Source organism: Manis pentadactyla, chromosome 5, assembly GCF_030020395.1.
Source record: "Manis pentadactyla isolate mManPen7 chromosome 5, mManPen7.hap1, whole genome shotgun sequence".
Lineage (NCBI taxonomy): Eukaryota > Metazoa > Chordata > Mammalia > Pholidota > Manidae > Manis > Manis pentadactyla.
Window position 1 is genome coordinate 131,612,372 of NC_080023.1, and position 24,804 is coordinate 131,637,175.

A 24,804-nucleotide genomic window follows, 5' to 3' on the forward strand; every position below is an offset into this window, starting at 1 on the left:
GAGTGTATTTAGCACAGAAGATTTTGAAACATCTGTACACCTTGATGCAACATGCTACTGTAACATGCTTTTGAATGTTCCTACTAGTTTGATGCCAGCACTGTTTGAGAAACAAAAAACCCCATAGATCTATCAATAGGGAAACCCTGTGTGTGTGTATACATGCACACACACATACACACACACTCAGGTATAGGAGAGAAAAAAGTTAAGAGAAATAATGCACCAAACTTTTGACAGTGGCTCTTAAGTTGGTAAGATTTTGGAGCACTTTCATTGCTCATGTTTCTTTAATATTTTGGTTTTGCCTACCTTTGTATTATATTTGTTTATAATCAGAAAGCTGTTCAAATGTAAATAATCACATTTTAAAAAAATCTGCATTCTTGCAGAGAAAATAAAAACAACTCATGTTTGACCCTCACTGTTTTTCTTTTTGTGACCTACGTCAGGTGGACCTCTCAACCCACTGTGGGTTCATGGGTGGCCTTCAGCGCAATGGCAGCACTGGACAAACAGCCCCTTACTATGCTACCTCAACCGTGGAAGTGATATTCCATGTTTCAACTCGGATGCCATCAGACTCAGATGATTCCCTCACCAAAAAGGTAGGTCCCCTTTCTGGGGACCATTTGCAGCTGCCCCAGTTGTTGAGGCTCTCCTAAAACGGAAAGGCTGCCATGTAATAGCTACCGAGACCGATTCCCTCTGGATGCAACCTCAGGGTAACTGTTCTCCAGCTTCAGTTGCAGTTAATCTGAAAAATCCACCTTGACACAAACCAGATAAAGAAATATACGAAAAGAAATCATTTGAGTCTTAAATCATGAAATTAAGATTTAAGAAAATGTTACTTTTGAACCTTCCTTGTCATGACCATTAACTGACAAAATTTATGTTGGTGATCTCTCAGGCTGGCAGAGGTCATGGGAGGTAATGACCATGTATTGATGGGGATCTGAGAAGACACCTCTCAGGCTTACTGTGGGGGGACTTGGCAGCACCCATCAAAACAACACGTGTAGGGGTGCAGCTGCCCAGCAGTCCCACATTGGCACTTGTGTTCTCCTTCAGCTTGGGCTCTGCCAGCAATTTTTTCTAGAATTCAAAGGAAACCTCTACCTCTGAGGAAACATGGCCCTTACTTTCCAACCTGCAAGCTCTTCACCTCAGGTGACTCTCTGTTAGAAGTGGGACCAGCCTCATAGAAGAGAACTTTAATACAGGAAGGAAGCCTAGAAATTGGATCTCCTTTTTTGAGTTTCCAGAACGACTGCAGCTTGCCTGCTAGTGGGAGGCAGAGCCTGGAATGCCCACTGCACACCCTCTGCCCCGCCACAAGGATGCAGGGATTGAAGACAGCACTCGGGTGGGTTGGAGCATAGGTCACTCAGATGCTGACCAAAGCTACTGTTGCCGGGTGGGAGCAATGGGAGTGGTTATAGCTGGGGTCTGTAGACAGACAGACCTGGACTCAGGTATGTATCCAATTACCTCACCAGCTTGTGCATCAGTTTCCCCAACTATTAAATGAGATTAAAAATACAGCCTGTATCGCAGGGCTGTCATGAAGGAGCCCTGCTTAGCACAGTGCGTGGTCAGATCTCTAATGGTCAGCCCTCATCATTGCCCATCAGTCCAACTGATGGGTTTTTCCCCTCTCCCATTAGGCAGATGATTGATACTGGCCATTGAGCCTCACTGTACCTGGCTCACTTCTCTGCAGTTTTGCTTTTTCATCTCAGTAGCCGCAGGCATCTGGACCACACACGTGGGGCAGCAGTGCTCATGAAACCTCAGAACTTGGGTCACAGCAGTCCCAGACAGTTCACAGGGACCAAGTATCTCACCTGAGCACACAGAGTTGGCTTTCCCTTGGGCTGGCCTGGCCTCCACCGGCCTCGTGCTGGCTCCTACAGCCGTGTAGGAGCTGCCTCCATGTCTTAGGTTTTGGTGGCAGCCCTGGTGGTGGCTCTGTTAGTGAAAGGGACCCAGCCCTCCGAGAATCTGTTTCAGATGACTGGGATCCTAGACGAGTCTCACACAGCCCTTTTTATTTGCAGTACCTTGAAAATTCCTGCTACTCTGCAAATATGACTGAAAACTATTTTGTTAAAAGATTTTGTTTACTTTCCTAAGTAGAGTTGTCTTTCTTTCCTTTCTTTGAGAAAAGACTGTGTTTTCTTAATAAAACACCATGTTGTAAATAATGTTCCAAGGCTTGGCCCAGTTTAAAGATTCCCTACTGTAATAATCAAGATTCAGCTGATACCTTTTGCAGCTCCAAGATTTAGCATCATTAGTTACAAGCTGTCTCTATGAGGATGTCTCACAGCCAGACTAAAAATCAGTCACGGTCACAGCAGCCTCCAGTTCCTTGTCTTAGTTTAACTAAATTGTCTCTAACAGTTTCAAAAAGAGCTGCAAAATTCTAAAGTGATTCATGCTCTCTTCTGCCCCTGACACAGGGGCACTTTTTTGATTCTGCCACCCAATTGCAACCCCATCCTGAACTCTTGATCCTTCACTGCAGAAATTTGTTAGCTCTAGCTAGATTAGATTTTTCACAGCTAATCTCACTGCTGTAGGGGTTTCCAGAGTGGGGACAGAGCTGTGCTATTGGATTTGTCCAATTCATTTGACTCCAGGACTGTAATTGCACTTATGTCTTACAAGGCTTTTATAGCCTCAGGCTGGCCAGCCACATAAAAAACAAATTGGCAGTGATACAGTATGAGTGAAAAGGGATGAAAGGCCCACATTATCAGTCTCCAGGCAGCACTGTTCTGGCAGGAAGTTTCTTGGTTAATTTACAAATAAAACTTAGATTTTGGGATGGGCACACTGTCAGCTGAACAATGGGGATGTCAGGCCTGACTGTTACTTAGTAAAAGTAGCAGCCAGGCTCACTGAGGAACAGAAATTCTTCAGTCAAACAGACGACTCCTTCTGGAGCCAGCTGGCGATGTAATGCAATTAGTCGGGAAAGGAGGTCAGCCTGTTAGGTGTGTACCATGACCAGTGTCGCCAGTGCGTGCCGCCTGGCAGCAGCAGGCAGAATAGCCCAGGCAGAGGAACTTCAAAACTGTCAGGATGAGAAGTGGCAGGACATGGGGTTGATTTCTTAAGACTTAAGAACGGAGCATTTGTTCTGAACCTGTTAAGCATCCATGCATTCTGGAGCCTGTTGTGTGGTTAAAACAGGATCTGTGGCTGGCATAAATGACAGCTCCATTCCAGGCTGAGACGCATTTTGCCTTCTCCCAGATTACACGCAGGTCAGATTGACTTGCCCATGTGTACGAAGTAAACTCACTGGTGGATTTCTAATTGAGGGCCTCTAATCAGAATTCCTCAAAACTCACTGAATAATGTCCTGATAACGAAATCCCCTTTTAAATTGAGTAACACTTTGAAGTTTCCAGAGTATTCCCTTATGTTCTGACATGGTTGGTCATTTGGCCAGGTTAATTTTATTTGTTTTACCTACTTGTGTTCTTGTTGTAAGCAGAAGAGGGTATGCCTCTTTGCTCCAGATTTATCAGCCAATTGTTGCTGTGGCTTTAGCTCTTAGTTTTATGAGTAAGCTAATTAAACTCTGACTTGTCCAGAAGTCTATGGTCCATGACATTGAACAGCTTTGATATGATAAATATTGTAATATCACCACAGAGAAATAGCTCTTCCTTAATTATACAATTGCCACACTGGGAGAATGGGTCTGTTAGTGTGACACTGTTCTCTCTTGCTATAATTCTGAGACTACAGTTGCAAGCAAAATTAAGACTTACTTGGTTATATAATTGAGTGACCTAATTTAGAAAAGGGAGAGTAACTGCAGAATTTCTGTAATCACTGTATCACATCAGAGCTAATGCCTTGCAACTTTTACTTCTGGATCAAAAGGAGCTTTCACAAATTGTAGGGTGTTGGTATTAGGTGGAAGCCCCACATTTGAAGGATGACAAATGGGCGCGTTGTTCCCATTCAGACATTTGTGCCAGCATTGTATCAAGAGGCACAAAGTCACCCTGAGGGTTGGCCGTCTGTGCAGATGTGGGCTCGGGGACAGCCCTGCTCTCAGCTCCTTTCCACTGGTCTAAATCCTCCCAAGTGTCATTTTGATACTATTCCTATTTCCCTTGAAAATGTACCTTTGTTGTGTTGCTGGGGATGCTGGCCACCATGTTTTCAGTCCAAAAGGATTGAATTTCAGGAGTGTGTTGTGAGGGCCTTACATGTTTTTTAAAAAGGAAAAAAAAAAAAGAGATGGAAAAAGAGAAATAAGGGAGATGTTCAATATGACTATCAGAATCCAGTGTCTTTTTTTTTTTTAACTATTTATATAATGGGTTGACTACACCTTTTACCTGCTACCCTTTTAGCCTTTATATGTGAGAGCAGGGGGAGAAGAAAAAAAATGTCCTGGGTAATTTTACATTTAGGAAGTTGGAGACACCATTAAATTATTCTGGATCTTCATGACTTGTGCTCAGCACCCATGGTTGCATTTGGCCCAGAGCCCACATTCAGACACAGGTGAATTGTGTGCCCCTCACAATAGGGGATACCTGGACCTGCACCTGTACCTCACTGTAGGTTCAAAGGTACATTGTAAGTCTCTTTTTTAAAAATTGTGTGAGAAACCCTTAAATAGAATTCGTGCCTCATATCGAATTTACCGAGTATCATAATTCCTCCAAGTGCTAAGGATACCTCAAGACAAATGCTGGGCATAGAAGCCACAGGGCATAAATCTGCAAAGAAGTAAAAAGCTAACCTTTTCAAACAATATGGCTTCTTTCTCACTTACCAACTTTACATCTCCCTGTATGGCCCCGGAAGTTGACTGGTTAGCCAGAGATGGGTAAGACTCCTCAAGGGAGGAATAACCTAAGACAGGCACAGTCGCAGGGGGGCCATCAGGTGAGAACTTGGGGATCAACAGAGGTAAGGTTTAGAACCTCTCCCCCACTGTTTTGAGAGAAATCTTCTGCATCCGTGGATGTTTTATTGCCCTTGTCTAGCTTGGATTAGCACATAGTCTACAGGCACACACCTGATCATCTACATTTGCTCTCTTACAACACTAAACTAAGTTTCCTACCTTTATCTTACATCTACCTACCACTTCAGCATTTTATTAAAAATAATAATAATAATAATAAAGGGAAAAATGTGGGATCCACATATAAATCAAGTATAAAAATCAAACAAATATTCATATTTGACCTGATTGTTTAAAGTTCATAATGCGTGATCAAAACCGAAAGTTTCTGTGATGACTGCCCTTGCACTGTTCACCATGTAAGAACTTGTTCGTTATACTTCAGAAGATTGGAGACTGTTGAGAATTAGGTTTGGGGTTGATTAATGATTGTGCATTGAGTCCCCTATACAGAATTTTATTGTTGTTAACAACCATTTGATCAATAAATATAAGATATGCCCTCTCAAAAAAAAAAAAAATTGTGTGAGAAGACTACATGAGAGAGGCAGACTAAGAAGGCATTTGTAGCAGACAAACTTCCTTTGTAACCTTGTAAATGGGAAGGAGGCCATGTTGGGTCACCTCCAATTTTCCCTTTGTGGTCAAATAGTCTATAAAGGAAATTATATTTACACTAACATAGTTTCAAATGCATAGCATTCCAGAGCATCCTTTTTTTTATTTTAAAACATAAGCTTTGACATAACATCTCCGTTTTATCAAAGTGCTTCAGAATTAACCATTTTTAGGATTCATTTGTTAAACAAGTGAGGAAGCAACATTTGGTTTTTCATGGTGGTAGATAATGTCTTCAACATGTGAGACGACAGCCTCAGATTCTCAGTAGGTGTCAAAGTGCCTTCACCAGTTAGCCTTCATGGTCTCAGGGCTTCAATTTTGGCCAGCACTCTAATCTTTATAATCTAGTTTTTTTTAGCCATACTTTCAGGCTTTTTCAGATGAATCATATGCAGCTTTCTCCAGCCCAGAATGTGGGCATTATGTGGGAGCTTTACCAAGGGTGTTCTTGGCCCTGGAACAATTCCAGTTTTTGGCCCTGGAAGAATTCAAAATGTCACTTCCTTGGAGGCATGCTAAGCCCTCCTCAGAGAAGCCAGGAGTCTCTACATGTTTTTGAACCTGATGGCCTCTTTGTGTATAAAATGATAAACAAGTAAGCTGAACCATTTCAGCCATGACAGTATAGTTACTTTCCTCGATAGCTATGAACAGGAAAAATGGCACTGAATTAGAAGTCCCAGCCCAGTGCCCAGGCCTGCTGTGCCACTCACTGCTCATGCACCTTAGGTGACCTTGCCCCATTGAGCCCCATTTCTTCCTTATTATACAACATAAAGATGTTGTGGTTTACCTCAAAGAGTTAGTGGAACGATTAAACAGAACAATATGTATAATCATATTTTCTATACAGAAAGGCACTCTAAATGCTAAGTACTACTCTTCTTACTAAGTTTAACTAATATTAGTTTCTTAAACAAAGGTAATTTTATACATTTTCTTAAAGATTTGTCAAATATAGATTTTTTAATTTTTTTTTATATTACCAAATTTTTATATGGTAACAATTATGTTATAATGGCTTATATTCATTTTTTTTCTTAATAACCATTGAATTAGGAGTCTTATGAAGCTCTACTATAACATGGAATAAAAAACTCATGTTGTTAATTGTTTAAAAGCATGCTCAGGAGTATAAAGCATAAGGCTTTGATGCAGGAGTAAAACACAATTTTTGAAAAATCCTCAAAATGCTCTTGTCCCCATCCAGCTCTAATACACCTGAGATGTTTGCGTGCATCGTCTTTTAGTACCAATGAGTTTTATGGAAGAAAACTGTTCTCATGCTGCTGTGCTTTTTTAAATCTTATAGAAGACATTTGTGTTGTAGCTTTCCTAGAAGTGAAATATTTTTACCTTTGAGTATTATAATTCAATTTGTAAGCCACGACCCCTCATAAACTGCTGTTATCACTCTGATTAATAAAGAGCCAATTTGCCATTGCAGCTCCGTCACTTGGGGAATGACGAGGTCCACATCGTCTGGTCCGAACACTCCAGAGACTACCGCAGGGGAATTATCCCAACTGCCTTTGGAGATGTTTCAATCATTATTTACCCAATGAAGAATCATATGTTCTTTATTGCGATAACGAAGAAACCTGAGGTACATTTTCACTGCATTATTTCTCTGACTCATACTGCATTTGCTATGTGATTCACTGTTACTGAAGAACAGTGATATAAATATGTTCAAAGGGACTTTTATGCCTTACATGTATCTGAATTACATGGGCCATAGAGGAATTAAATATGAATTGGGGTTTTCAAAAATGTTTCATCATGAGCACAGAGTTCTGTATTTTATTTCTTAGACTCTGAAAATTATAATGTGAAGACGTGATTTTTTAAATGTTCTAGGTTTTGAAACTTCTGTAATTTAAAACAATCCTAATTTTGAATTTGGGGCACATTGATTAATGAGAGTTGAAAGAACCCCATGTTCCATCTAGCATTGTGTAGATGGCTATGGATATAGAGTCCTATCTTGCCTGACAGATGGGCACTGCTCACTGAGTCTCTGACTGCTGCTAGTGGGGGTTCAGTCCTGAGGAGTTGCGGGCATGTCTGTAAAGAGTCTAAGCCTCTGTAGCACAGCCCCAGTGATGATGTTTAACAATTGAAGCATCTTGCCACAGAATCAATGCAGCCATGTCAATTGGTATTGATCATGGGAATGGCTGGAACAATCTTATGGTTATGTCCATATACTGAATCAGCTGTAGTTTCCATCTTCACCTATAGTGGTATTTTAGCAGCACTTATTTTTGTCCTGGAATTATTAATAAAGGGGTTTTTAGAAATTCTTACAATTCAGCATAATTTATAACATTCAGCATATTAAGTCACTCTTCCTCAAGAAAATGACTTCATGTGTTTGATAATAAATATAATTTTCATTTTCATTCCAAATTGTTCTCCTGAAGGAGCTAAAATTACCATTCTAAATACTGTCTCTTTTTAAGCTGTAAAATAATAGGTAACTGAGATTTACTGGGATTTATAAGCTAGTCTAAAGTGTTAAAGTTGTGAGGTTTAAGTGAGCTAAGAAATGAAAGGTGCTTCAAACAGCGCCTGGCCCAGAGGAATGGCTATTGAAGTATGAGCTTTGGTTGCTCTTATCTTTTGTTATAATTACTACCATGAAAATAGAATAAATAATGAACCCCAAGGTCAGCATGCTTATTATTTCTCAGACTAGATACCGTGTGAGTCAGCTCCTGAATTCAGAAAAGTCCCATTCTGCATGGTGAGCACCCTAACGTAACAGGAACCTTTCTGCTACTATGAAGTGCCAACAGTTCTTCATATTAAATATTTGTATTATCTTTTATTCAGAGCTCTATGTGAAGTTTTCACTTTTGTGCAAGAAAATGGCTCTTAGTGCTAATAACCCTTGTGTTTGTCCATAAAGAACACTCCCTTTATTTTAAGAATTAAGCTGAAAATTTTAATATTAGATAAATAGTAAATGTAGTGTTCTATAGCTTTCAAAAATGGAAAGCGTTTCTCTAATATTTAGTATGGATTAATTGGCTTTATTAATTCATTTTCAGCATGGCCCTCTAAAATGTTGTTTAATGCCCTAAAAATGTCACCTTTATTTTTACAGTAAAGAACATAAAACGTATTTCAGTTCACTTGTTAGTGATTTTTAGAAAGGCCCGACACTTATAATACATGAAAACAAGTATTAACATGCATTTTTAAATTTCTTTAGAAAATATGTATAAGTTTCATAAATTTGGTCATAACTTCTGGGAAGATGAATTGAGCAGATCACTTTCTTAATATTTCAATTCAAAAAGCCTAAAGGGAAAAAGAAAATAATGGCCACTGGAAATTTAGTGTTATCCCCACATTTAAAGTACAAACCATTACAATGTAATAAAATTAATCCAGACATTTCCAGGGCAAGTGTGGCTGACCTTTTGTTCACCAACCACTGACCTCAGGGTGAATACAAGAGGCTTGTGGAGGGAAAGTCTGTTTGTTTGGCTTCAGTCCCTGGTATTTAAATTGCATTCCCTAATCAAATGAAAAGGCTGTCTTCTCTATCAGGTTACAGAATCCATGGCAACATTTGGCCTTTTATATCCATAATGTTAGCCTTTTTGTTTGCATCTAAGTAGAGACACCTGGAGCAATGTTAACATTAACCGATTTAGCATTAATAGCTTCATTATATAAGAATTTCTGATCAGATAGCTGTTACTTTTGTTATATTGCTTCAGCTTGTATTGTTGTCATTTTTTATCTCCCTGCTTGGCAACCAGGCAATGATTTGCAAATTTTTTTTGTCTTGATTAATTAAGCAATATAATTATCAGTAACCGTGATGCAGTCTTTGCTCAACAAAGCTTCTGAGAGAAAACAATGGTAAGTCTGTTAGTATGAATGCATTCCACGCGTCCCAGATGCATGAGGATATTATGGACAATGAAGGGAAAGGCCGCCTGTGAGCGAGGACAAAGGGTGCCACGCAGACTCGACACACTGCACATACCGCGAGGGACATGCTGCGGGCTCCCTGGGACACAGACGCCTCGTTAGATTACAGCTAGTCAGCAGAGATTAATTCTCAGCCATTTGGTGCAATAATTTACCCATACCCGCATCTTTTAACTAGTGCTCTTTACTGTGGAAATGAAGGCTTTGTACTCAAAAGGTTTCTTTAACCTTGCCCACTTTTAGGGATCTTCACCAAAATCCTTCTTTTGGCTTAGAAGTTGTAATGACACAGCTGCTTGAAGTTGAGGAATATTCCTTTTGGGAGGATGGAATACACACAAGTTTCAAAAATTGTAGGTAAAGTCAAAGGCATTCTTTTAGCACCTGTATATGTCATCTAAATATAGTGTGAGTGTAGTCTAAGTATATTTATTTTACTGGTCTCTGGGCAGCCATACTTCTCTAAGAATAATTTTAATCCTTTTTATTGGGTAAAAAAAAAACCTCATCAGTACACAAAAGTCTTGCTCATTGGATAGAGTCATGCATATTCAGATTTACTCTCATTCATTCGGCCTCATTAATAGCGTATGCAATAATGTAGGGCTGTTTGTGATACAAGCTCAAAGGCAGCATGGTCTCCAAGGCCTTTGATATTTAACATATTTTGCTTTTTCATTCCATACACCTCCCTTAAATATACAAATTACGTGCCTGGAAGAATCTGCCTCCTCTTCATACACAGCATTTGTGAAATGGTATGTTGAAGAGGTGTGGGTGTGCTTACATGAACACTAAAACCCTTCATCTGAGAGGTCCTGATCACTTCCTGAGCTTTTCATTGAACTTTTAAAAAATAAATAGATAGATATGAGTATACTTATTAGCAACATGATTTCATTGTTAAATTACTTTCAAAATAAGTCCATCTTCATAAAGAGAAACATGCTATTGTCAGAATCTGGTTTTTTCCTACTTTTATTACTAAGTCAGCAGTCAGGGAAGACTTGCATATAGAGCAGAACATGAGTGATTCACAAAGCCTCCATAATGGAGTGAGGGCCTGTGTTGCTCTCCTTTCAATAACTGAAAATAATATTGCTGTTCAAATATCTGCTTTTATGAATTTATGAAGGTAAAGTTTGTATTTTTGTCGTGTTTCTCTCCAGGCACAATAGTGACTCGGCAGTGACATGCTGAAGCTTTGGTGAAGGGTCCTGCTTGTCACCCCAGTCAGCGTCAGTTCTGTAAATGAAAAACACTTTAATCTCCTCCAAACCTTACATACTTGGCCCTGGTAGAGATGGGCATGGGAGAAAAAAAATAGATGATGATTCAATCATTTCTGATCAGTGTCAGCAGGAAAGAGGGATAGGATAGGAGATGAGACTCTAAAGTTCCAGTTCACATGTTGCCACATGTGGGAGGATGGCTGACTGGGCAGCCTCTCTGTTTCTTTCTACCTTAGCTTCCTCAACTATACCATTCAGGTTGGGAACCAAGTTCTCTCCACAGTCCTTTCAGGGATTCTAAGGTTCCCCTTAAAGACAATGGGCCCTCATTGGATCCTTCCATTCCTAGATGCTCATCCTTTCTCTCAGTTGCCCCAACTCACCAGACTGCTGTTGAGATGGTATCTGGCCCCCTTGCAGGCTCAGCAGCATGTGTGTGTGTGCATGTGTGTGCATGTGCGTGCCCAGGAACGCAGGCTAACACTGATGCATCAGAGTATGCACTAGAGTATTTGCACATGTGAGGTTGAGAGTACTGGCACCTATGTTTGAAAGGCACCCTTTCACTAGTGTGGCGTCATTACAGAGGGAGTGTGTTGATTGCGACATGGTTATGTAAATTTCCTTCTTTCTATTTCAGATGGGTAATATTCTTAAATATTTACCTCAGTGCTAACAAAATAACTTTTTTGAGATTAAGTCATACACTTTAAAATGCTTGGGGAAATTCTCAAGGAAAGTAAGTTATCTTTTGAATATGTAAACAATCATTTATTTTGAAAAGGTAATTGAAAATACTTAATAACTAGAATTTACTAAAATACATTATTCAAAGGATTACTGCAATATATTCTGTTTTGGTAATTTTTTTAACTAAAGAAATGACATTGAGAGCTTGGTGAAAAGGCAGCTGTCATTTGCAGTTGTTACATCAATATCAAATTTTTTCTCTAATTCATTGACACTCCTCATTAGAGGAATTCCCTGAATACAAGAGATTTCTATTATTCCTTTTGCCCAGATTTTTAAAGACTGAATCACCAACAAGCAGTTGCCAAAGAATAATAAAGAATATTGATGTATAAGCTAAGCCTCAATATATATGGAAACAATCCATAGCCTGCTATTAACTCCTAGCTCCTATTTTATCCTTCACATTTTGGTTATTGAGTATTCCTTTTCAATTGATTTTCCTCAAAAGTTGGCATCATTTTCCCTTTTTGTAGTGTGTCTTTGCTATAGACATCTTCCTCCCTTTGCCTTATCCTCTTTTCTTTGGCCAGCCAGAGCCAGCCTGTGTATAAGTGCACACAGTGTGTCAAGTAGTAGAGCCCACTTTGTACCAGAAAGTGAGGCCATTGTCATCCTCTGCCTCTGCACTGCCTCAGGGGGAAGGGCCTCCATCCTGACCCTTCGGCACACGCGAATGCACCTTCCTAAGTTCCTGCACACAGTTGCTCACACACCAGCTGAGCCAGGTAAGGAAGGCTGGGGTATCAGGACCACAAGGAACTCCTCTGTGGGAAGAAAATAAGACCTACTACTCCCAAATTAGATACTATATCCTTTCAAATACATTTCTTCTTCTGTACTTGAAATTCATTGGCTTTTTATTTGTTATTGTTCTGTTTTGTTTTCCTCATGAATACATTCATCACAACTGCATCTCGCTGATTATTGGACTAATTTCAGTATAAGACATAGGAGGAAGTGCACTTATTTTTCAAGAAGTGTATTTTAATTAAACTTTTTAAAGTGTGCTTTAATGGGAAAGGACTATTCTTTCTCATTTTTTCATTAGTTGTCATTATTGGCTGGACTAGGCAACACTGAGTGATTTTCAATTATGAGTAGCTCCATGATTTCCCCTGAATTCAGATGCCACAGCCCACCCCTAATACTATCATAATGGGAAACACTCATTTGTCATCACTAGTAGAATGAACGTTACAACTTTCTTTGCTGCCATTTGAGTTTCCTCAGTTCTGACTGCTTCCTCTATGCTATAGATGCTGTTCTCAAAATAGCACTAGCCAGGCTTTGCAGTTTTCATATCTGCATTTTAACTGTGGAACCCTTTTCTCAAATCCACCAAACAGAAGGAGTCTGGCAGTAAGAGCTTGCTAAGACCCCAGGACCGCCCTGTCACCCTTTCACTCTGGCTATTGAGGCATCTCCAGAAATCAAAAGGTAGATAGCCACTATCGATCTTGATCTAGAGATATAAAGAGGTACAACAGGTTGGGTAATGTCCAGCAGTCAGAGCCTGGGGGCCTTCCACACAGTCATTCAGGTAATATAGCTCTATTGAGACTACTTCATACTGTCAAGGGAGATGGCCAACAAGTAACTAAGTAAATGGTTGAACTACAAACTTCCAGGTAAAAGCCTGTGTGTTCTAAAAAAGATAAAGCAGAGGGAAATGGATTAAAGATGACGGCATGAGAGGTGAGACAGAAGCTTCCTCCTAAAACTGCATATAATACGAAAATATAATTAATACAACTAATCCTGAAAGAGCCACAGGAAAGAGGACTGCGCCAAACTGCATACACCTGGAGAAAAGAATAAGCCTCACAGAACAGGGTAACATACGAAAGCCGTGGCCCAGCAGGACCCAAGCCCTTCCCCAACCCAGCTCACCAGAGGGAGGAAGACAAACGGAGTGGGGAGGGAGTGGAGGCCTGGGACGGCTGAATACCTAACTCCAGAGATCTGATCTGGGAGCAAAAACCTACATTTCATGGTGCTTGCATGCTACTCTTGTGATTAGGGGGTTGGAAAGCTAACACAGACAAAATTCCTGGAGAGACTGAAATTCCATCTGCTCGTGGAAAGCAGGGATTTATATCTGGCTGCTCTGGGACAAAAGAAAAGCGGGCAGTCTGAGAGACTTCCTTTCTGCAAGAGGGCTGCTAAAGGGGCAAGGATTGCACAGAGCTTACTGCTCAAGAGAAAGGACAAGTAGACAAAATAGTCCGGGTGCACACTGCCCAGCAGGTTGGGAGCTTTCATGATCTTCAGGCACTCCAGCTCCCTGGATGGCTACACAGCTCCAAGGGACCCCCTCCATGATATGCAGCCTACTGCGCCTTTCTCCCAGCCAGCCCCACCTGGCTCACAAACCGGCAAACCCTACCCTGATGTTAGGTAAGCCAGAGGGAACACCTGTCTACAGCAACTACCAACACAAAGCAGAGAGGCTTATACCTGTGTGCTCGGCCCACTGGCTCAAGCAGGGGAGACAGACATAGCAGCCGGGAAGTAGGAAACATCTCTTTCCTACCCCCAGGCACCAATACCACTCCCCGTCGAAACCCCAACATTGCTTCAGGGGCTGAGCAGCTCCAGAGAGTAGAGCTTCTGGGCACTAGAGGGCGCTTTATAAAAATATGAAATACCAAAGGAACCTGGTTCAAAGTAAAACTATAAATAGAACTCCTGAGAAAGATTTAAATGACACTGATGTCATGAATCTTCCTGAAAGGAATTTCAAAATAAAAATCATTAACATGTTCATGGAGGTACAGAAAAATATTCAAGAACTCAGGAAGGAATTCTGGTTGGAAATCCAATAATTGAAGAGCACAATGGAGGTGATTAAAAGCAGATTACATATGGTGGAGGAGATGATAAATGAAATAGAAACTAGAGAAGAGGAATACAAAGAAGCTGAGGTAAAGAGAGAAAAAAGGATCTCTAAGAATGAAAGAATATTGAGAGAACTGTGTGACCAATCCAAACAGAACAATATTCACACTATAGGGGTATGAGAAGAAGAAGAGAGAGAAAAAGGGATAGAAAGTGTCTTTGAGGAGATAATTGCTGAAAACTTCCCCAATCTGGGGAAGGAGATAGCCTCTCAAGCCATGGCAGAGCACAGATCACCCAACACAAGGGACCCAAGGAAGACAACACTAAGACATATAGTAAATAAAATGGCAAAGATCAAGGATAAGTACAGACTATTAAAAGCAGCCAGAGACAGAAATAAGATCACATACAAAGGAAAGCCCATCAGGCTATCAGACTTCTCAGCAGAAACCTTGCAGGCCAGAAGGGAGTGGCATGATGTATTTAATGCAAAGAAGCAGAAGGGCCTCAAACCAAGGAAACATTGTCATTTAAATTTGAAGGAAGGGATAAACAATTTCCAGATAAGCAAAACCTGAGAGAATTTACCTCCCACAAACCTACAGTGTACTTTGCAAGGACTGCTATAGATGGAAGTCTTCCTAAGGTTTAATAGCTGTCACCAAAGGTAATAAAACCCCACAGTAAAGAAAGTACAGCAGCTAATTACTAAGAAAATACAAAATTAAATTAACCATCCCCAAAGTCAATCAAAGGATAGACAAAGAGTAGAGTATATGATACCTAATATATAAAGAATGTAGGAGGAAGAAAAAGGAGGGGGAAAAAAAACAACCTTTAGAATGTGTTTGTAATAGCATATTAAGTGAGATAAGTTAGACACTTAGATAGTAAAGAACTTAACCTTGAACCTTTGGTAACCACAAATCTAAAGCCTGCAATGGCAATAAGTACATATCTATCGATAATCACCCTAAATGTAAATGGTATCAATGCACCAATCAAAAAACATAGAATCACTGAATAGATTAAAAAACAAATCCCATCTATATGCTGCCAACAAGAGACTCACATTAAACACAAAGACATGCAAAGACTAAAAGTAAAGGGATGGCAAAAGATACTTCATGCAACTAATAGGGAGAAAAAAGCAGGAGTTGCAGTAATTGTATCAGACAAAATAGAGTTCAAAACGAAGAAAGTCACAAAAGACAAAGAAGGACATAACATAGTGATAAAGGGGTCAATTCAACAAGAAGCTATGACCATAATAGATATCTATGCACCCAATACAGGAGCACCTACATATGTGAAACAAATACTAACAGAATTAAAAGGGGAAATTGAATGCAATGCATTCATTCTAGGAGACTTCAACACTCCAATCATTCTGAAGGACAGATCAACCAGACAGAAAATAAGTAAGGACACAGAGGCACTGAACAACACATTAGAACAGATGGGCCTAACAGGCATCTACAGAACTCTATACCCAAAAGCAGCAGAAGACCCAGTCTTCTCAAGTGCACATGGAACATTTTCAAGAATAGATCATATACTAGGCCACAAAAAGAGCCTTGGTAAATTCAAAAATATTGAAATTGTACCAACCAGTTTCTCAGACCACAAAGGTATGAAACTAGAAATAAATTATGCAAAGAAATTGAAAAATCCCACAAACACATGGAGGCTTCACAATCTGCTCCTAAAGAACCAATGGATCAATGACCAAATAAAAACAGAGATCAAGCAATATATGGAGACAAATGACAACAATGATTCAACAATGCAAATCTGTGGGACACAGTGAAGTCCATGCTAAGAGGAAAGTATATTGCAATACAGACTTACTTCAGGAAAGAAGAACAATCCCATATGAACAGTCTAAACTCACAATTAACAAAACTAGAAAAAGAAGAATGAATGAGGCCCAAAGTCAGGAGAAGGAGGGACATAATAAAGATTAGAGCAGAAATAAATAAATTCGAGAAGAATAAAACAATAGAAAGAATCAATGAAAGCAAGAGCTGGTTCTTTGAAAAAATAAACAAAATAGATAAGCCCCCAGCCAGATTTATCAAGAAAAAAAGGGTGTCTGCTCACATAAACAGAGTCAGAAATGAGAAAGGAAAAATCACTAGGACACCACAAAAATACAAGTAATTATTAGAGAATACTATAAAAAATTATATGCTAACAAACTAGATAACCTAGAAGAAATGGACAACTTTCTTGAAAAATACAACCTTCCAAGGCTGACCAAGGAAGAAACAGAAAAACTGAACAGACCAATTACCAGCAACGAAATTGAACTCATAATCCAAAACTACCTAAAAACAAAATGCATGGACCAGATGGCTTCTCTGCTGAATTTTATGAAACATTTACTGAATGCCTAATGCCCATCCTCCTTAAAGTTTACCAAAGAGTAGAAGAATAGGGAATGCTTCGAAACTCATACTATGAAGCCAGCATCACACCAATACCAAAACCAGGCAAAGACACCACAAAAAAAGAAAATTACAGACCAATATCCCTGATGAAAACAGAAGCAAAAGTACTAAACAAAATACCAGTAAATCAAATTCAAAAATACATCACAAAGATCATCCATCATGATCAAGTAGGATTTATTCCAGGGATGCAAGGATGGTACAACATTAGAAAATTCATCAACATCATCCACCACATCAACAAAAAGAAGAACAGAAACCACATGATCATCCCATAGATGCTGAAAAAGCATTTCACAAAATTCTACATCCATTCATCATAAAAAGTCTGAACAAAATGGGTATAAAGCACAAGTACCTCAACATAATAGAGGCCATATATGACAAACCCACAGCCAACATTATACTTAACAGCGAGAAGCTGAAAGCTATTTTTCTAAGGTGAGGAACAAAACAAGGATGCCCACTCTCCCCACTTCTATTCAACATAGTACTAGAGGTCCTAGCCATGGCAATCAGACAACACAAAGAAATAAAAGGCATCCAGATTGGCAAGGAAGAAGTTAAACTGTCCCTGTTTGCAGATGACATGATATTGTATGTAAAATATCCTAAAGAATCCACTCCAAAACTACTCGACTTATATCTGAAACAGAAAATGTGAAGAGACCAATTTCCAAAGAGTAGACGATAAAAATCACAGGATACAAAATTAGTATGCAAAAATATGTGGCATTCCTATATACTAACAATGAACTAGCAGAAAGAAAAATCAGGAAAACAGTTCCATTCACAATTTCATCAAAAAGCGTAAAATACCTAGGATAAACCTAACCAAGAAAGTGAAAGACCTAAACTCTGAAAACTAAAGTCACTCATAAGAGAAAGTAAAGAAGATACCAATAAAAGGAAACAAATCCCATGCTCATGGATAGGAAGAATTAATATAGTCAAAATCCTGTCAAAGCAATCTACAGATTCAATGCAATTTCTATCAAAATACAGCATTCTTCAACGAACTAGAGAAAATCATTCTAAAATTCGTATCGGACCACAAAAGACCCGGAATAGCCAAAGCAATCCTGAGAAGGAAGAATAAAGCTGGGGGGATTATGCTCTCCAACTTTAAGGTCCACTACAAAGCCACAGTAATCAAGACAATTTGGTACTGGCACAAGAACAGAACAGTAGACCAATGGAACAGACTAGAGAGCACTGATATAAACCCAACCATATATGGTCAATTAATATATAATAAAGAAGACAAGGACATACAGTGAGGAAATGACAGCCTCTTCAACAGCTGGTGTAGGCAACACTGGAGAGTTACATGCAAGAGAATGAAACTGGATTATTGTTTAACCCCATACACAAAAGTAAATTTGAAATGGATCAAAGACCAGAATGTAAGTCATGAAACTATAAAACTCTTAGAAGATGATCTCCAAGATCGCAGTGTGAGTAGAGCAGCAGAAATCTCCTCCCAAAACCATATATATTTTTGAAAATAAAACAAATACAACTCTTCCTAAAAAAGAGACCAGAAGACACAGGACAACAGCCAGACTACATCCACACCTGCAAGAACCCAGTGCCTTGCAAAGGGGGAGAGGAAAGCGACAAACCAGCAAGAAGGGAGGTACTCCCACCCATAACTTGCACCAGCTCCGCAAACTATCTCTATCACCATGAAAAGGCAGAAGAATTTGATACACACCAAAATCACAGAGTCAACCCCTGAGAAGAAGATAGACCTAACCAGTCTTCCTGAAAAAGAATTCAAAATAAAGATCATAACCATGCTGACAGAGCTGCAGAGAAATATACAAGAGCTAAGGGATGACGTCCGGAGGGAGATTACAGAAATGAATCAATCTCTGGAAGGATTTATAAGCAGAATGGAAAAGATGCAAGAGGCCATTGATGGAATAGAAACCAAAGAACAGGAACACATAGAAGCTGACACAGAGAGAGATAAAAGGATCTCCAGGAATGAAACAATATTAAGAGAACTGTGCAGCCAATCAAAAAGGAACAATATCCACATTATATGGGTACCAGAAGAAGAAGAGAAAAAGGGATAGAAAGTGTCTTTGGGGGGCGTGAGTTGGACAGTGGGAATCTCCTCCCAAAAACATATATATTTTTGAAAATACAACAAATACAACTAATCCTAAAAGAGAGACCAGAAGACACAGGACAACAGCCAGACTACATCCACACGTGCGAGAGCCCAGCGCCTGGTGAAAGGGGTAAGATACAAGCCCCGGCCTGGCGGGACCCGAGCACACCTCCCCCCAGCTCCCGGCGGGAGGGAGAGGGAGCCCAGGACTGTTAAACACCCAGCCCCAGCCACCCGCACCAGAGTGCAGACACAGTGCATGCGTGGAGGGCTGGAAACTAGGGAAATAGGGCAGCAAGACCTCTGAGCAGGTTCCGAAGCTGATGCCCCTGTGACAAAGAAAAGCGAGTGCTTTTTGAAAGTCTTAAAGGGACAGGGACTTAACAGCTAGACGGAAACAACACAGGTCACAGAGCAGTGGCTGAAAATTAGAGGGAAATCCGGATGCACTAACCCCCTGGCAACAGCTCTGAGATCCCTCACGGAGGTAAACAGCCAAACAGCCCCCACGTCCATTACCTCTCCGGGCGCTGCGAAGCAGAGAAACAGCCTAAGGCAAACCACGCCCACAGAAAGGGAGATCCATCCATATCGGCCAAGCAAGACACAAAGAACCAGCCTCCATGCGATTACCCAACACAGGCCACTAGGGGTCGCAGTTGTCCCAGGAAAGAAAGGCCAGTAGCAAGTGAAAAGTTTGGCCCTCCCAGCTGACAGTCAATAGCACCTGTCAACATGAAAAGGCAAAAAAAAATGATCCAGACAAGACTACCCCAGACAGCTTCGGCATCTGCTACATCTTCCCCTGAGAATGAACCTGGGGAGATAGATTTAACCAGTCTTCCTGAAAAAGAATTCAAAACAAAAGTCATAACCATGCTGATGGACTTGCAGAGAAATATGCAAGAACTAAGGAAGGAGAATACAGAAATAAAACAAGCTCTGGAAGGACTTCAAAACAGAATGGACGAGATGCAAAAGACCATTAATGGAATAGAAAACAGAGAACAGGAACGCAGAGAATCTGATGCAGAGAGAGATAAAAGGATCCTCTAGGAATGAAAGAATTTTAAGAGAGCTGAGTGACCAATCGAAACGGAACAATATCCACATTATAGGGGTACCAGAAGAAGTAGAGAGAGAAAAAGGGATAGAAAGTGTCTTTGAAGAAATAATTGCTGAAAACTTCCCCAAACTAGGGGAAGAAATAGCCTCTCAGACCACAGAGGTACACAGAACTCCCATGATGAGGGGTCAAGGAGGGCAACAGCAAGACACATAATAATTAAAATGGCAAAGATCAAAGACAAGGACAAAGTATTAAAGGCAGCCAGAGAGAAAAAAAAAGGTCACCTACAAAGGATAACCCATCAGGCAATCATCAGGCTTCTCAACAGAAACCCTACAGGCCAGAAGAGAATGGCATGATATACTTAATGCAATGAAACAGAAGGGCCTCGAAACAAGACTACTGTATCCAGCACGAATATCATTTAAATATGGAGGAGGGATTAAACAATTCCCAGACAAGCAAAAGTTGAGGGAATTTGCCTCCCACAAACCACCTCTACAGGGCATCCTACAGGGACTGCTCTAGATGGGAGCACTCCTAAAAAGAGCACAGAACAAAACACCCAACATATGAAGAAGGGAGGAGGAGGAATAAGAAGGGAGAGAAATAAAGAATCATCAGACCCCGTTTATAACAACTCAACAAGCGAGTTAAGTTAGACAGTAAGATAGGAAAGAAGCTAACCCTGAACCTTTGGTAACCACAAACTTAAAGCCTGCAATGGCAATAAGTGCATACCTTTCAATAATCACCCTAAATGTAAATGGACTGAATGCACCAATCAAAAGACACAGAGTAATAGAATGGATAAAAAAGCAAGATCCATCCATATGCTGCTCACAAGAGACTCACCTCAAACCCAAAGACATGCACAGACTTAAAGTCAAGGAATGGAAAAAGATATTTCAAGCAAACAACAGAGAGAAGAAAGCAGGTGTTGCAATTCTGGTATCAGACAAAACAGACTTCAAAATAAAGAAAGTAACAAAAGACAAAGAAGGACATTACATAATGATAAAGGGCTCAGTCCAACAAGAGAATATAACCATTATAAATATATATGCACCCAATACAGGAGCACCAACATACCTGAAACAAATACTAACAGAACTAAAGGAGGAAATAGAATGCAATGTATTCATTCTAGGAGACTTCAACACTCCACTCACTCCAAAGGACAGATCCACCAGACAGAAAATAAGTAAGGACACAGAGGCACTGAAGAACACACTAGAACAGATGGACCTGATAGACATCTACAGAACTCTACATCCAAAAGCAACAGGATACACATTCTTCTCAAGTGCACATGGAACATTTTCCAGAATAGACCACATACTAGGCCACAAAAAGAGCCTCAGTAAATTCCAAAAGATTGAAATCCTACCAAACAACTTTTCAGACCACAAAGGCATAAAACTAGAAATAAACTATACAAAGAAAGCAAAAAGGCTCACAAACACATGGAGGCTTAACAACATGCTCCTAAATAATCAATGGATCAATGACCATATCAAAATGGAGATCCAGCAATATATGCAAACAAACGACGACAACAACACTAAGCCCCAACTACTGTGGTACACAGCAAAAGCAGTCTTAAGAGGAAAGTATATAGCAATCTAAGCATATTTAAAAAAGGAAGAACAATCCCAAATGAATGGTCTAATGTCACAATTATCAAAATTGGAAAAAGAAGAACAAATGAGGCCTAAGGCCAGCAGAAGGAGGGACATAATAAAGATCAGAGAAGAAATAAATAAAATTGAGAAGAATAAAACAATAGCAAAAATCAATGAAACCAAGAGCTGCTTCTTTGAGTAAATAAACAAAATAGATAAGCCTCTAACCAGACTTATTAAGAGGAAAAGAGAGTCAACACAAATCAACAGTATCAGAAAAAAGAAAGGAAAAATCACGACAGACCCCACAGAAATACAAAGAATTATTAGAGAATACTATGAAAACCTATATGCTAACAAGCTGGGATACCTAGGAGAAATGGACTACTTCCTAGAAAAATATAACCTTCCAAGACTGACCCAGAAAGAAACAGAAAATCTAAACAGACCAATTACCAGCAACAAAATTGAAGCCGTAATCAAAAAACTACCAAAGAACAAAACCCCCGGGCCAGATGGATTTACCTTGGAATTTTATCAGACATACAGGGAAGACATAATACCCATTCTCCTTAAAGTTTTCCAAAAAATAGAAGAGGAGGGGATACTCCCATACTCATTCTATGAAGCTAACATCACCCTAATACCAAAACCAGGCAAAGACCCCACCAAAAAAGAAAACTATAGACCAATATCCCTGATAAACGTAGATGCAAAAACACTGAACAAAACATTAGCAAACCGAATTCAAAAATACATCAAAAGGATCGTACACTATGACCAAGTGGGATTCATCCCAGGGATGCAAGGATGGTACAACATTCGAAAGTCCATCAACATCATCCACCACATCAACAAAAAGAAAGACAAAAACCACATGATCATCTCCATAGATGCTGAAAAAGCATTTGACAAAGTTCAACATCCATTCATGATAAAAACTCTCAGCAAAATGGGAATAGAGGGCGAGTACCTCAACATAATAAAGGCCATCTATGAAAAACCCACAGCCAACATTATGTTGAACAGCGAGAAGCTGAAAGCTTTTCCTCTGAGATCGGGAACTGGACAGGGATGCCCACTCTCCCCACTGTTATTTAACATAGTACTGGAGGTCCTAGCCACGGCAATCAGACAAAACAAAAAAATACAAGGAATCCAGATTGGTAAAGAAGAAGTTCTGTCACTATTTGCAGATGACATGATATTGTACAAAAAAAACCCTAAAGACTCCACCCCAAAACTACTAGAACTGATATCGGAATACAGCAAAGTTGCAGGATACAAAATCAACACACAGAAATCTGTGGCTTTCCTATACACTAACAATGAACCAACAGAAAGAGAAATCAGGAAAACAACTCCATTCACAATTGCATCAAAAAAAATAAAATACCTAGGAATAAACCTAACCAAAGAAGTGAAAGACTTATACTCTGAAAATTACAAGTCACTCTTAAGAGAAATTAAAGGGGACACTAACAGATGGAAACTCATCCCATGCTCATGGCTAGGAAGAATTAATATCGTCAAAATGGCCATCCTGCCAAAAGGAATATACAGATTTGATGCAATCCCTATGAAACTACCAGCAACATTCTTCAATGAACTGGAACAAATAATTCAAAAATTCATATGGAAACACCAAAGACCCCGAATAGCCAAAGCAATCCTGAGAAAGAAGAATAAAGTAGGGGGGATCTCACTCCTCAACTTCAAGCTCTACTATAAAGCCATAGTACTCAAGACAATTTGGTACTGGCACAAGAACAGAGCCACAGACCAATGGAACAGACTAGAGAATCCAGACATTAACCCAGACATATATGGTCAATTAATATTTGATAAAGGAGCCATGGACATACAACGGGGAAATGACAGTCTCTTCAACAGATGGTGCTGGCAAAACTGGACAGCTACATGTAAGAGAATGAAACTGGTTCACTGTCTAACCCCATACACAAAAGTAAATTTGAAGTGCATCAAAGATCTGAATGTAAGTCATGAAACCATAAAACTCCTAGAAAAAAACATAGGCAAAAATCTCTTGGACATAAACATTAGCGACTTTTTCATGAACATATCTCCCTGAGCAAGGAAAACAAAAGCAAAAATGAACAAGTGTGACTACATCAAGCTGAAAAGCTTCTGTACAGCAAAGGACACCATCAATAGAACAAAAAGGTGCCCTACAGTATGGGAGAATATATTTGAAAATGACAGATCCAATAAAGGCTTGACATCCAAAAAATATAAGGAGCTCACACACCCCAACAAACAAAAAGCAAATAATCCAATTAAAAAATGGGCAGAGGAGCTGAATAGACAGTTCTCCAATGAAGAAATTCAGATGGCCAACAGACACATGAAAAGATGCTCCACATTGCTAATCATCAGAGAAATGCAAATTAAAACCACAATGACATTATCACCTCACACCAGTAAGGATGGCCATCATCCAAAAGAGAAACAACAACAAATGTTGGCGAGGGTGTGGACAAAGGGGAACCCTCCTACACTGCTGGTGGGAATGTAAATTAGTTCAACCACTGTGGAAAGCAGTACGGAGGTTCCTCAAAATGCTCAAAATAGACTTACCATTTGACCCAGGAATTCCACTTCTAGGAATTTACCCTAAGAATGCAGCCCAGCTTGAAAATGACAGATGCACCCTTGTGTTTATCACAGCACTATTTACAATAGCCAAGATATGGAAGCAACCTAAATGTCCATCAGTAGATGAATGGATAAAGAAGATGTGGTACATATACACAATGGAATATTATTCAGCTATAAAAAGAAAACAAATCCTACAATTTGCAATAACATGGATGAAGCTAGAGTGTACTATGCTCAGTGAAATAAGCCAAGCGGGGAAAGACAAATGCCAAATGATTTCACTCATATGTAGATATAAGAACAAAGAAAAACTTAAGGAACAAAACAGCAACAGAATCACAGAACCCAAGAATGGACTAACAGTTACCAAAGGGAAAGGGACCGGGGAGAATGGGAGGGTAGGGAGGGATAAGGGTGCGGAAGAAGAAAAGCGGTATTATGATAAGCATTTATAATGTTGGGGGGTGGGGGAAAGGGGACGGCTGTGCAACACAGAGAAGTCAAGTAGTGATTCTACAACTCTTACTATGCTGATGGACAGTGACTGATGGGGTTTGTGGGGGGGACTTG

General features: G+C 39.8%; 1 protein-coding gene across 5 annotated transcripts in view; it reads left to right on the forward strand.

Moving 5' to 3' along the window:
- The window catches only part of RALGAPA2 (Ral GTPase activating protein catalytic subunit alpha 2), a 408,980-nt gene that overhangs the window by 281,010 nt on the left and 103,166 nt on the right, over window positions 1-24,804 (forward strand). For all 5 annotated transcript variants that reach the window (XM_057502677.1, XM_057502678.1, XM_036892284.2 and 2 more), the window contains exons 35-36: window positions 453-608; window positions 7,017-7,175. In XM_057502677.1, the coding sequence (XP_057358660.1) occupies window positions 453-608; window positions 7,017-7,175 (315 nt within the window). The remainder of the gene's footprint in view (window positions 1-452; window positions 609-7,016; window positions 7,176-24,804) is intronic.